General features: G+C 48.4%; 1 protein-coding gene across 1 annotated transcript; it reads left to right on the plus strand.

Annotated features, from left to right (window-relative positions):
- The first annotated feature begins 1,231 nt into the window (after positions 1-1,231).
- Positions 1,232-9,920, plus strand: LOC132319120 (CMP-N-acetylneuraminate-beta-galactosamide-alpha-2,3-sialyltransferase 4-like). The gene is given in 10 exon segments (XM_059829033.1): positions 1,232-1,310; positions 4,014-4,095; positions 4,225-4,281; positions 5,595-5,722; positions 6,356-6,419; positions 7,200-7,225; positions 7,228-7,388; positions 7,709-7,825; positions 9,307-9,449; positions 9,812-9,920. Coding segments are annotated over 10 exon segments (966 nt in total).
- The last annotated feature ends 4,421 nt before the right edge of the window (positions 9,921-14,341 follow it).

Below are 14,341 nucleotides of genomic sequence, written 5' to 3' on the forward strand. Positions count from 1 at the left end.
AAGGAAGCAGCCTGTGAAGGGCACCCACTCAACCCACTCCCATGCCAACAGTACGTCTGAAGCCAGAAGAGATGAGCTAGCTCTTTCTGCACCCCTCTCTTAAGATCTTTCTGGGAAACACTCCCAATACCCTTCCCCTAAAGTACATCCATCCACTCAGTAAAACACCCCACCTTCCCAAAGCCCAGCAGGCTGCCAGGACTTCCCATTTAAGACCAGCCCTGATGCACTGCAAGTGCTGCCCACAGCTGGGGGATCGCTGGAGCTCCTTGGCAGGGCCAGGGGAAGCAGCAGCTCCCAGCTCTGGGGTTTGGTGCTCCAGCTGGGTGGCAGTGAGCAGAAGGATCTGCTTGGATGGATGGATCAGCCTTGCAAAGGTCTTTTTCCAGGCCAGGGTATAGGGGGAGGAGGGCGGACTGAGAGCACCACAGAGCCCTTCCCCCTGCTGAGCTGGGATTTGTATCTAGCTCATTGAGGATAATTAGATGATCACTGTCAGATGGGTAAGCTGAGCTCTCACTTTCTGCACCATCCCTCTAGGAGAGGAGCGTATTATTCTTGTTTTTCACCAGCACTGAACCAGCAATCGTCTCTTTGAGCTGTGACGGTGTCCCTATATAATGAAGGCTGTCAGTCAAACTCAGACACAGCCTTGTAATGATCGAGCCTCGTAATGGTTTATGAGGATTGATCACAGGACTTTATTGCTTGGCAGTCAAAACAGCACTTTGTGGCTCTCTTTTCCCTTGTTGGAGGAACAAATTGTGGGGCTGTGAGAAGGAAACATCCCTGGGAAAATGGTTAGGTGCCTCCAGTGCTTACTGGATATACTAGCTGTGACCACGGGTCCTGTGCAGGTGGTGGGATGAGCTGCACTGACCCTGACCACTGTTTCTGGTTCAGAGCCTGCTTCTGGGGCTCAGGATATGGGTGGGACCTGCCTAAGCTGGCAGGGAGTTTGAGCGCTTATCTACTCTACCGCCTCGACCGGCCGGAGCACTCAGCAAAACAGTGAGAGAAGGGCTTGACCCAATGCAGCTGCTCTTCTCTGTGCATGGGGGGGTCTTATGGCTCAGCAGACAGAGCATGGAGGGGACCAACGCTGTAGGGATGGAGGCATGGGAAGTCTAGGCTTGTGGGACGGGCACCCAGCCTCTCAGGAGAAAGCTTCTCAGCCCTGCTTTTGGCTGGTGTAGTCTCCACTGTTTTGCAGGATGCGCATAGGGACAGCATGAATGCCAGATCTGTAGCGGGGAGACTCTTCTTTGCCTTCTTCCAGTGGAAAAAGCTGGTGATCTGGCTCTGCGTGGGTAAGAAAACCTCAATGCATGCTGAGCCCTGCTCTCTTCCAGGCAGCACTCACCACTGTGTCCCCAGGCCCTAGGGCATTGCTGGGCTGGGGCTGTACAGAAGGAGGGGACCCTCCTGGCCACTGACGTCTTCACTGGAGACACCCTGAAAATGGGAAGTGACAGAAGAGAGGAGGGAGGAGACATGTTTCTGTAAATCAGACACACGCAGCCCTAGGTGTCTCCATGGACTGAGATGGGGGGACTTACACATGCTCCCAACACATGGGCATGGGAGCACAGGCTCTAGTCAATGGGAGCACAGGCTCTAGTCACGGTGTCCCCCCTCAGCTGCATATTGATTGCTCCAGCAGTTGTGTTTCCCTAATGCTGAGTCTCCTTCTGCAAATGGCCCCACCACATGCAGCTCTTCTGTGTACAGACTTAGCACTCGCGTTTGTCACTAGCAAAGCTGGGCTTCTCCAGAGAGGCTTTATCTGTGCCTGTTGTGGGTGTATTTTTAGAAAATCAAGTCATCTTGGATGTCTTTGGGGGTGTGAAGAGTAGAAAAGCATCTAAGAGGTGACTTGTTTCCCAAAGTGTAAAAATCTTTTTGTTGTTTTGCACAATTTTAAAGTGAATTTTCCCCTATGACCGCCCAATATGCTGCTTCTGCAGCAAGGGCAAAGGGGGAAAAACTTCTTTCAAAAGTGTTAATATTTGCAAACACCCATGCAAGGCCTGCATCCTGTGTGATGTGTGTGCACAGGGCTGTGGGAGGCTAGAGCAGGGTTAATGTGCTTCTGTGATACACAAATTAAATTCCTCTGCATGTGTGGGAGGTCTAGCAGTCACCCTCTGATAAATGCTGCTGCGATCTTTGCAGGGTTAGGGTCCAGAGGTGGGTGTTTACCTGTGTTGTGTGTATGTGTGTAGCAGCCCAGAAGTAATCGGCTGATGAAAGCCTCTGTGCGGTGTGTGTAGGAGGTCCAGGAGAGACCCACTGATACAGTGGCTGTACGAGCATATGTCACTGCTTGTGATCTCCCTCCAAGAGTAACAGAAACCCAATTCTAGTTTCATACCATCATTGAAAGGCTGGTGGTTTGTCACAGAAAAAATCACTGCTGCTGAATGACCAAGATGTGACCAGTGTCATTTTTGTTAGATGGGTGCAAATGATGGAGGACTTTTTCCCTCCTTCATCTGCAGTCCCAAATTCACCCGTGTGGAGCAGGGCACTCGGCGTGAGCTGAGCTCATGCTCTGAATCAGCACAGTGCCTTGCTCGAGGTGAAGAGCCGCTCAGACAAGCTATTGTCCATGTTACTGAACTGCTTTTGGCTAATCTTTTCTCTGGCATGAACCTCTTGATTTTGGCCTGGGAAGCAGCCCTGGTCAGGACTGGAGGATTTCTCCTGCATGTACATTTCTTCTTATTGCTCCGAGCCTTTGCTTTCCTCAGCAAAGGCTTTTGTCCTCTGGGCACGTACCCAAGCACCATGGTGTAGGTTGCAGCTGCATCCTACTGCCTGTCTGTGGGATAACAGATCACTTTGTGCAACAGGGGCCGTTTGAAGGCCTTCATGGTCCCCCATCCCCTGTGACATCCCGAGGAGCAGCCAGCTAACAGCTATGGAGAGAAAGGAGCGAGGGAGCCCACGCTGTCGATGTGGGACTCCGCAGCTCACCCCAGCCGTGGGCACAGCCAGGAGGGCTGCGGGTGCAGGGGAGGGGAGCCAGGCCATAGGGCCAGGCCAGCCCCACGGGGAGCATGCCGAGGGGCTGAGGGCTTGTCTGGCTCAGAGAGTGCCATGGTCAGTCCCTTCCCCTCTCTGCACTGTTGCCCTGTCATTTTGCAGATTGATGTGAGCGATTTCTGGAGCGCTGTGAGCCTTGAGCTCGCAAGCAAGTGTCCTTAGCTGCTGGGGAAAAGGATGCTGCGTTTACCAGCGTTCATCACCAGAAGGCCCCGTTTAATTTTGTCGAGTAAGGGGCTGACTCAAATACAGCCACTTGGAGGCTCCAAACTCTGAAACAGGGTCTGCTCCTCTGCAGGTCTGGTGGCTGCAGGGGCTGTGGAGATGCTGTCGGTGGGGAGAGGTCCTGTGGGCTCTGCAGTGGGGTGGTCCGAGCTGTAGTGCGTCTGCCTCTGTCAGCCTCTCCGTTGCCTTCGGCAGGTCTGTGCGTGCAGAGCCTGTGCTACTCTGTGATGAACTCACATGAAAGTCACGTTGAGTAAAAGTTACCTTTTCTTCTTTCTTTTTCTGACCTCAGTGCTACTGTGGTCTGGGCTAGTGGTGGGGGACAATTCATTATTGGGGAAAGAATAGGCAACCACCCTCCCAGGATAAAACCTGGATGAGAAACACCTCCCCCAGTAAGGTCTGAATCCTTGGGGACTTGGAGGACTGTGTTCTGCCTGGCAGTGACTTGAGGGCAGGGCAGACAGAAAAGTAGCAGGACGAAGCAGCATTGGTGAGCCTGGAGGTGCCTTAGCTAGACTGCAGCAGAGATCCCCTGCTGCTGATGGTCACTTCCAGAGTGCCTTGTCGACATCCCACAGTGCTATTCATTGCCTGTCTTTATCTGGAGGAATGAATGAGGCTTATGTGAGGCCAATGATTTTCTAAAACTCAAGCTGTTCAAGGTCCTGAACAGCTTGACCTAACTTAAGTATTAGCTCTCCAGAGATCTGTTTCCACCTAAATTCCTTTGTGTAAAGGAGCCCTTTATGTGCTCTTGGGGTGCTGGGGGTTCTGTTCATGGGACATAAGTGGTCAGGAGCTGGGAGACAGGACAACATGGTCGGGAGCTCAAAATGCTACATTTGTAGACCTCTTTAAGAGATGCCCTGAACTATTACTGATTCTCAGGCCACAGTCTGAGAGCCTTTAGGAAGGGCTAGTAGGAAATGAACCTTGTTTCTTTCACAGGAAGCATCTTGGTGCTTGCCAGATACGCTTTGTGTGGAGAAAGCCTTTCCTTGGAAGGTTTGTTAGGGGAATTTTGTTGAGAGATGAATAAGTGTCTTTGTGAATCAGATGAAACAGTGGCTGCTGATGGGTGGAGACTGGCAGCCTGGGGTTTATGTGCAGATACGCAGGAAAGGAAATAGAGTTACGTTCAGCTAACTGTTGCACAATGGCACAATGGGTGCATCAAGGAGAGTGTGGCTAGCAGGTTGAAGGAGGTTATCCTCCCCCTCTACTCTGCCCTGGTGAGGCTGCATCTGGAATACTATGTCCAGTTCTGGGCTCCCCAATTCAAGAAGGACAGGGAACTGCTGGAGAGGGTACAGCAAAGGGCTACAAAGATGATTAGGGGACTGGAATATCTTTCTTATGAGGAAAGGCTGAGGGACTTGGGTGTTTTTAGTCTGGAGAAGAGAAGACTGAGGGGGAATCTTATTAATGCTTATAAATACTTATGGGGTCGGTGCCAGGAGGATGGGTCCAGTCTTTTTTCAGTGGTGCCCAGCGACAGGACGAGAAGTAATGGGCATAAACTTGGTCATAGGAAGTTCCATCTAAACATGAGGAGGAACTTCTTTACTTTGAGGGTGGTAGAGCACTGGGACAAGCTTCCCAGAGAGGTTGTGGAGTCTCCTTCTCTGGAGATATTCAAAACTTGCCTGGACGCGTTCCTGTGCAACCTGCTCTAGGTGACCCTGCTCTGGCGGGGGGGGGGGGGGGGGTGTTGGACTAAATGATCTCCACAGATCCCTTCCAACCCCTGTCATTTTGTGATTCTGTGATTCTTTGACACCATTACAAGTGAGTCAACAGGCCAGCAGAATGATGCAATACAGATGTGTGCATAAAATGTCCTCTGAAGGACAATCAGAGAGGAAAAGATGCACTGTTGAACTGATCAGTGTGCAGCGAGGCTTTGTTATGGGTGTCATGAACTTTGTCATGAAGTGAATGGATAAATGAAATTGGAAATGTAACTGGAATTCTGTCACTCTCTCTTCTTGTGGATAAACAATGAAAGGATGAATAAGGGCTCCCCAAACATGTACAGAAAGAGGAATGACCAAAAAGGGAGAGGAACTGGGGGGGCAGAACTGGAGGGAAATGAGATTTTGCTGTCACTGCTGCTCAGAAGGTGGATTAGAAACAGTGCTAAGGACTATATTTAAAAGATGTGGGTCATTTCTGGGAAGTACTTCAAGATAGCTCAGTAGCTTTCCAAACCTCTTCATTATGCAGCCTGCTTCAGCTGCCCTAGTCCTTGTGTCTGATACTGCTGTGACTGCTCCACTCATCCCTAAACTGCTGCCTCTCTGAATCTCTCTTGGTAGGTTTGAATTTCACTGGAAGCCTTTCCTGACCAGCAAATCCTTATACTCGCTCATGGACAGACCTTTTAGAAGAGAGCTTGAAAAAGTTCTGTGGTTCTGTAAACTGCCTTTCGGGCTGCAGAGCTCAGGTGTTGCAATGCTCTTCCCTCCGCATTGTCATGTCTTGGATGGACACTGTGCAACCGGAGAGCCTCCCCTTTATGGGGCAGCCTTGAGTGCTGCAGAGGAGATGGAAATACAGCTGCGCACCAGGGTGCACCAGGGGAAATCTGGATGGCATGCCTTCGAGGGAAGGGCATAGGCCGTGATGGTGGTCATGGAGGAAGGGGGCAGCGCTTTAGCTCCAGGCACTCGCTGTGCCAGGAGGGATGGAAAGGGGAAGGCTGACAGCAGTGCTCCTGTGGACAAAGCAGGAGCCATTGTGGAAGTTACCAAATGCCAACAGAGAGAAAATACTGAGTGGATCACTGCCTTTTGCCTTTTTTCTGTGTGAGGTACTACAGAGCAGCTTCGGTTGCTGGTAGCGCTGGTCATAAAGTGCATGCCTTTTATGTGGAAAAAAGCCTCAGTTTGGACAGGGTTGGGCAGATGGATGTGACAAGAGTGGTGTTTGAGGAGGGTCTCCCATGTAAAGTGTCCTGGCACTTTATGAAAGGATGAAAACTCTCTTTAGAGCAGAAGAAAAAGGAGACTTGGCCCGTTGGAGGTGGTGGGGCCACATTTCTTACCTGAAGGTGACTCTTCAACTTCTTGTCTTTCAGTTCTCTCTGCTTTTGCCACATTGCAGCTTCTTTCACAGCAGGAGCTGCCTGGATCCTTTGCCCAGTATGAAGGCTGGGCTGGAGACGGGTGTTGGGGGAGCAGGCATGCGAGGAAAGTGATAGGTGGGTTGAGAGCCCTGGGTTCTGCAGCTACTCAAAGTTCTCTCTCTTAGTGCTCAACTTCACAGCCCTTTCTGCCTCTCACTCCTGTCACTGTTCATCTCCTCTCTCAGTAGGTTTCTCTTTCTCTCCCTTTTAAACATGCTCTTTCAAGCAGCTCTCGCACTGATGAACTTAAGCTGCTAGACCCCAGCTCCCTCCCTTTAACTTCTGTCATACCTCGATCTCTGTTCGCAGTATTGCCCTGTCCCATCTCTTTTCTCTTGCTCTAACTCCATCCCAAGTGTGACAGTCCAGGGCTTGGCAAGTACCAAGCACAGGTACTGCATGAGCCAGAATTTGTACCACTTGTTCACAGATGTTGTTCCTGGGATCTGGATAGTCACTTCCAGCTCAGTGGAGTGGCAGGCAGTCCCAGTGTTACAGGATTACATGCATTTTTACTCTGACTTGAGAAAGTAATTTAATTTCTCTGTGCCTCACTTCCCTATCTGAAAAACAGGGGTTGCCTGCCACTGCTGTCTGCCTTTTTATTACAAGGGAGGAAATATTGGTGTGTCTGTGTGAGGTGCCCCGCACCGTGGAACCGGGCTGCTGGGTTGGGCCATAATGTGTGTCGGTGGCGAGTTCACGTGGCCAGTCATGTATCAGGCAGTGCACAGCTGCCTCCATGGTTGGGAACAAGTGATACTGAAACTGGACAAATTCTGGCTTTGCTTCTCAGATTAAATGATGCTCCAGTAAAAGAGCACAAGATGTGGGTGAGAGAACCAGCATCTGTCTCTTCTTCCCTGAATCAGCTCTGCCCAGCCCTCTGGAAAATAATGACAATGATACACTGATGGTGTTTGTCCCATTCAAGCCCCTGGATTTCCTCTGGCTTAGGGAACTATTGCTGAAAACAAGGAATAAGGTGAGATGTCTTTAATGAGGGAAGGTTGAAACTAGGTTATTTGTAGTGACATATTCAATAGCTCTAATCATGTATCTTTCAAATATTTAATGAGCTGCATAATGCACCTGAGACCTTATTTTTCACTAATTAGCAAGACCCTAGTCTCAGCCACATTGGAGACAGATGTATGGGAATGAGTGGAAAAGACCAGGAGACCCTTTGTTCCTCCAAACTCTCCTGAGTCCTTCTGAGCACCCAGCCGGAGCAGTAGACCGCAGCTAACTCAGCGATCTTTATCATGGCACTTTCTGGTGTGCCTTCAGTGGGCATGCCTTCAGTGTCTCTCTGCCTTTCTCCTGCTGATGAAGGTGGGGTTTTCTCAGCTATGTATTCTCAACCCGTATGTCACCTATGAAGTGACGTACAAACTGCTGCAGCTAAATGCGTCGAGTAGGGTAAGATACTGTACTGGAGAGCAGACAGATAAGCATCAGTGTTCTGTGTCTTCTCTTATACCTTACTGCTTCAGTGCTGTGCAAGTGGAAGGAAAACCTTTTCATTAGACTAGCTAGTCCCTTCCCTTAGTAAATGCCATCTTTTCCTATAGCATGGTTTTTCAGGTTTGGAGCCCTGCTCCTACCTAGAAAAGGAAGATTTTTCCCCACCTGCCACAGCACTGCAGTGTTATTCTCATTCCAGTCTGCTCCATCACCCCTTGCCATTTTGCATTCAAATCCCTTTTTAGAGTTATATTTCTGTCCATGGTCCTAGACCTCCGAAAACCCGGTTCTCTAGTGATGAGCAGCTGTGCTGTATAAGCCCTTTCATATATGCTTTTGTGCTTTCCCTGTCTGAAGACCATTACTGATAATTAGCTAGCGTAAAATGGGAGGAATTTTGTTTGGCATTCCTTGAAACACCCTGTTCTCACAGATCTCTGGCCTGGGGCTGGCTGTTATGCCCACTGCTTCTGGAGCGCAGACTTCCCCTTCACTGCACGATGGAGGATTATTTCATTAATGAATCTAATGATACTTTGTCTTTGGTCCTGATGATCTTTGTGATGGTACTGTGCAGTCTTTAATTAACTTTAAGCCTGCCAGGCACTACTAGGATGTTTATAATCTGCAACAAATGCAAGAGAAGCTTGAAGGCCTGGTATGGTAAAATAACCTTGTCCAAGGTTATGCACTGGTTCTTGGCTGGGACCAAGATTAGATGCCAAGTCCCTGACTGCTGAAATAATGCTGTAAAAACAAGTACATTTCCCTGCTAAAATGTTTGGAAAGTGCAAAGTGGGACAATCGAGGCAAGGAGCATGAAGTGCTTGGTTAGGCTTGGGGGACCAGAGAGCATGTTCAGCTGCTCGCGAGCGTGGTGGCTGTGCTGCTCAGTCACAAGGCTTTTAAGGCATTTTGATTTTGTGCTTTTGATTTTGTGCATGGCCATGTTAGCTTTACGTGAGCAGAAGGCAGTTTTGTAGCACATAGGCCAGGGACAGGAATTTAATGCGCGGATTAAAAGTGAGGTATCACACGAGGGCTGCCAGCGGGGAATACACACAAAGAGGCACATGGAAAGGACAGAGATGCAGAGACCTTGTATATGCTCTGTTATGGATGTGGATTTGTTAAAAAGTGTGCTCATTTCTTCCATTCGAAGCTTTTTGATTTCCATGGAGCTCTGTGTTTTATCAACCCAGAGGTTGTGTGTTCATGAGCCCTCATCTTCTGCAGCACCTTTTCATAAGATGCTCCTTGTTTGAGTTCTGGGAGTGCTGTCTGTATACCTGTCCTGTTTTATTTACATTTTTTTTTTGCTATATTGAGTGTGGAAGAAGCTACTGGTCCCAGCTGCAAAGGTGTTGCTGGTTGTCAGAATTGTAAAAGTATGAGTTTGAAATCCTAAACAGATGTTCTCTCTTTTCCCTTCCTAGACATATGCCACCACGGGAATCATTGCTTTGAACTTAGCCCTCCACGTGTGCCAAGAGGTCAATATTGCAGGCTTTGGTTACCCTGGTAACCAGGACAATACTACGCCAATACATTATTACAATACGGGTCGCTCACGGAAAAAAAGAGGTAGAAAATGCCTCCCCTTCAAACTAAGGTTCTCCACAGGGGAACCTACCAGACAAAGCTGTGAGTCAAGCAGCTGAGCGGTCTGGTAGCTATCTCTGGCGTTACCCATGGAAATTCTGCTAGGACATACCAGGGGAACATATTGGGACATGCTTTGTTCTCAGAGAGTAGCTTGGGTGCAGATTCTGGCGTCTTCAGGGTGCCTTTCATCCGTCCTAGTTTGGTGATGAGGGTCCTGTGCTGTGGAAGTCCTGCAAGGGGCTGCAGGCAAAGTGGGGCTGGGCAGGATCCAGTGCATTTGGGGCAGGATGAGGGGCACTGCAAGGAATAATCTCTAACTTTGCCTCTCTTGTCCCTGCAGCTCTTTCAGCACAGTATCACCGCTGAGAGGAACTGGCTGCTGAAAATGATTGAGTGGGGGGTGATTGCTGACATAGGCAGCCCTTCGTTCCAGCCCCAGAACTGAGGGAGGGCTATGCTGCTTGCTGTCCCCTCCAGACACCACTGATGATCTCAGCTGGACTTTGCCCTTGTTCCAGATTGTTTTGAGCAGGTCACAGTCTGTCCTGTCGCATGTGGGGTGGGAGGTGAATCCCTGAGATTCGGAGCACTTGTCCTTTCCTCCCCCTTTCCTCTGTCGGCCCCTGGTTTCCACCGCTGACTGCTGTCGTGGAGGGTGGAGTGTTGCACAACCCTTCTGCCTTGGCTAATCCCCTCCTGTTTTGTAAATAGCCATCCTGTGCTCGTCAGTTATTTGCAAAAAGCACCAAACTGAGATGCTAAGCTGGTCCTCAGCTGCTGAGAAAGGGAGGGGGTGAGGGTGTGGTACCTGCCATGGGATTTCAAACTCCTTCCTAAGCAGACTGGAGTGAGAGAGCGTCATACCCACCACTTTGGAAAAGGGCCAGCTTGAACACTCAGAGATTTCAGTGTCTTGCTAATTGTTGGGAAACATTAACGTCTTCAGGGAACAAGAAACATTGGGATTTTATTGTTCTGTTTGAGAATAGATGCACTTCTGGTTTCAAGGAGTTGGCACTGTCTTGTGGGAGGGGGATTTCTTGTCAGGACAGGTGAGAATTACCTTAGCATCTCTGAGATCTTCCCATGGCTTTATGGCCCCATATAATCCCCTCTTTTTTTTTTTCTTTTTCCTCAGCATGGCTGTCTGGAGGTCTCCATGTCTCTTCCAGCTTGTTCTAAGCATGCAGCCACCCTGCCAAGTCTACTTTGTGTGCTGAATATCTTCCACATTTAAGAAGCCCCCTTAAACCCCCACTTATCTGTGGTTCGCTCATGTCCACATTCCACCTCTGGGATCACATCTTCTCATCCTCCACTGCTTCCTTCCAGGATGCAGCTATGTCATATTTCCCCTTCTTTGCTTCCCTCATTGCTGCTTTCTTCCTGGCCTGTTATCATCATGGGTTCACTTCAGTTGCTGCCTCACCAAAATGCTGCCTTTACCAGCGGAAAGAACCTACAGTGATGAACCTACAAGCTGATGGGTATGTTGGTACAACCACTTTGCTGCGGCCTCTTCAGCCAGGTGCTCATTGGGAAGAGGGCTCCTCCTGAATGGCTATTTGAAGGCAAAGTCTAAGAGTGGGGTTGGCTTAACTTACATCAGGCTGCATGTGTCTTACAGCAGCAGCATTTGGGGTGTAGGAGCATTAGTACAGTACCCATATAACTGCTAAGTATTACCACAGGGGGTGAAACTTCTGCTTCCCCTCCCATTCCCTTCCTTCCTCCCCTTCGCTGTGGTCAGGCTTTCAGGGCACTTCCTGTGCTATTCGTGTCGCTCCTTTTCCTGGGTAACTTCTTGTCTAGTATCTCAGCCCTGATTCTCATCATCTGCAAAACGTTAATGCCCTTCATGTTGCTCCCACTGCTATTCCCTTTTGACCAGCCTGGTTCTTCCTCCATTAGAACTGAAACTGCTTTGTCCTCGTTGGTGCATACAATTCATGGCCAAAGAAATGCTGACAAAACTCCCCCAAAGCTGCCTTGCTCTGGGAGACTGGTAGAAGAACTGGAGACCCTGGCTCAGCTCAGTTTGAGAAAGGTCACTTGAAAGCTGAAAGGGGATGACCTAATCTTGCACATGCAAAGAAAACTGAACTGAGTTTGGGAGCAAAAGGGTGTTTTAATAAATTCCTCTTTATCAGCTAAACACTGCCTTCGGGTTTTACTCTGTGCACAAATAAGTCTTCACTCTCTAAATAACACATAATAGGCACACATATTCTGCAGATTCCAAAAATACGGTGTTCCAAATGCATGCAAATATGCATTTGTATCCGGCTTGACCACTCTTTTGGAATTTATTGCTTTGTAAGTAATGGAAGTGGGTGCTCAACTATGTGGACAATTAATATTCTATGTTCTTCTCCTGGTAGAGTAAAACGGCATAAAAATCTTAATTTCTAAAAGCTGATGTATAAAGCATGCTATGAACTAACCCCAGGAGATGGCTTACATTTTCCTTCTAGGTAACGTGTATACGAGAACTTCGCCACAGCTTGCAGGAGCTGTGTCTGCACTTTCTGCCGCAGTTGTTGCAACATTTTCCTGTCATGTAGTGTCAAGTCATGGTAGTGAAACCATAAACATGAGGTTCATGAGTCTTAGCACTGGTCATTGCCTGTGGCAGTGCTCTCAGTACTTGCAGCAAGCAGGTCTGCTACACAGTTTTTTGCTCTTATGTTTAAGAGCTGGCTGGTTTTCCCTCAAGACAGGGTTCTGTGATCTCTCCAGGTAACCACGATGCGTTAGAGCTGCCTCTTGTTTCAAACTTTCCCATAGTGTCGGAGCAATGTGGTAGAGGCTTAGTATTTAACCACACTTTGGTGGTAGCACTGAAACCCCAAATCAACCTTTCTTGCATCCAGTTTAAAAAGTCAGAGACCTTCAGTCCTCCATGCCTTACACACCTTTCGTGTTTGATAGTCTGAATAAATCCTTGCCCTACAGCAGACTCATTATTATCAAGAGAATTGGGGGAAAGGAGGTGGAATAAGTAGGATAAGGCAAAGCCACAGTAATACAAAACATATGTAAATTAGGCTACGAGATACCATAATAAGGATGTAATGGAGGGGGAAAGAAAAAGAAAATGAGTCCTATTGTTGCTTCAGTAGCAAAAGCTAGCATCGGTCTGAGGTGGTAAATCCACCCTTCTCAGGACTGCGGAAAGGCAATTATACTCCTAAGCACAGCACATTTCATACCAAGGCACTGCGAACATCCTCGCATCAATGGCGACAGTGAATCCCCGGCTCTGAGGCCAGATGAGGAGCGACCATGGCTCATCTGAGGCAGAAGGGCAGGGAGCTGCTGGGCTGTTTGGTGCCAGCCTGCCTCTCTCCAGGGGTCAAGGGAGCTCCACCGTCACTCACTGCCTGTCCACGAATGCTTGGCAAGTGAGTCTGGATGCCTCCACCATCTGTGTGAAATCCTTCCAACCATTTAGATTAAACATTGACTTCAGTAAAATGTAGGGCTCCTAACTGACCTGACATAGTCCATATGGAGTAGCTGCCACAGATAGTGACTATCTTGACACTGATTAATCACTTCTTCTAGCTGTGTATTTGTCCCTGGTTACTTGACACAGTTCTTCCCTAATAGCTTTTGAATAGTTCTGGGGTATTCATATGACCTTGGCTTTGGGGAATAGCCCATCTGATGACACACATTACCTACTTCAAAGTAGGCTTGGCTGCTTTTCATCAAACTAACTTGAGTGCTAGCTTTTGGGGTTATTTTTCTCTCCCCTGTGTAGACCAGTATCTGTCCTTTTCTACAATGGGAAGCACTTTAGCTATGCTGGATTCTGTTTGGTTTAGGTGGCACCATTTGCAATGGGCTGGGGCTTGGTCTGTGCTATATAGCATATAGAGACTGTCTGTGATTTCACCTCCGTGTCCTTACCTGTCACTTACAGTCACAGGCATGACAAGCAATCTGCATTACTGATGCTCCTTGCTTTGAAACTAGCAGTTAAATGATCTGTAACTAGAGTCAATCATTGCTCAGACAGACAGCAAGGAAGCTGTCTAACACCCCAAACTAAATGCAGAGTTTCTCTCTCAATCTGAACGTTATTCTCTTCTTCAAAGGTATGAGACCCAGAAACAAAGGCAGTAAGTCTTCCAGGATGATCTTCCATCAAGTGTGAGATTATTACACCCACTTCATATGGGGAAGCATCGCAAGCGAGAGTTATAGGCATCAAGGCACTCTAGTAAAGACCTGTTCTGATGGTACCGGTTTCTCAGCTCCTTCACCAACCTTAGTGCAGGGTACGTGTGGATCAGCGCTGTCTCTATCCAGTGTCTGCCAGGTCAGCCAGGGTTGCTGTGTGTGGTGGTGACTCACCGCTTCCAGAAAGCAATGTATTTGTGGAATTTGCAGCAACAAGATCTTAAAGCCATTTTCATAATTTTTTTTCCCTTTTTTTCCTTGTGATTTATACAAATTGTTTTTCCCAGCAGAATGGCTGGGAAAATTCAATATGCTGTTAAATTTTTGAGACATTTCCTTTTGCTTTTCCTGTCCACTCAGACAACCTTTCAAACTTGGACAGACGACTGACTCGCTGAGTATAAGGACTGGTGATGTGTCAGCTGAACCTTGAGGATTTGGTAACTGTCTACACGCTTTGAGTCTAGACCCCAGCTACAACATGACATGATTTAGGCTTAATTCACCACAGGTGACTGCTAAGCCAAGTTGTATTAGCTGATACTGTGCTGGTTAGGAAGGCACATATGGCCAGTGCTGCAACCCATCTGAGAGCAATACTGGGTCAGCTGGTGTAGCCTGACCACATACCTGAGCTTCTCAAGTACTTTGGAAGTTCTTGTGGTGCTCCCCATCTCT

This window comes from Gavia stellata, chromosome 24 (assembly GCF_030936135.1).
Source record: "Gavia stellata isolate bGavSte3 chromosome 24, bGavSte3.hap2, whole genome shotgun sequence".
Taxonomy (NCBI): domain Eukaryota; kingdom Metazoa; phylum Chordata; class Aves; order Gaviiformes; family Gaviidae; genus Gavia; species Gavia stellata.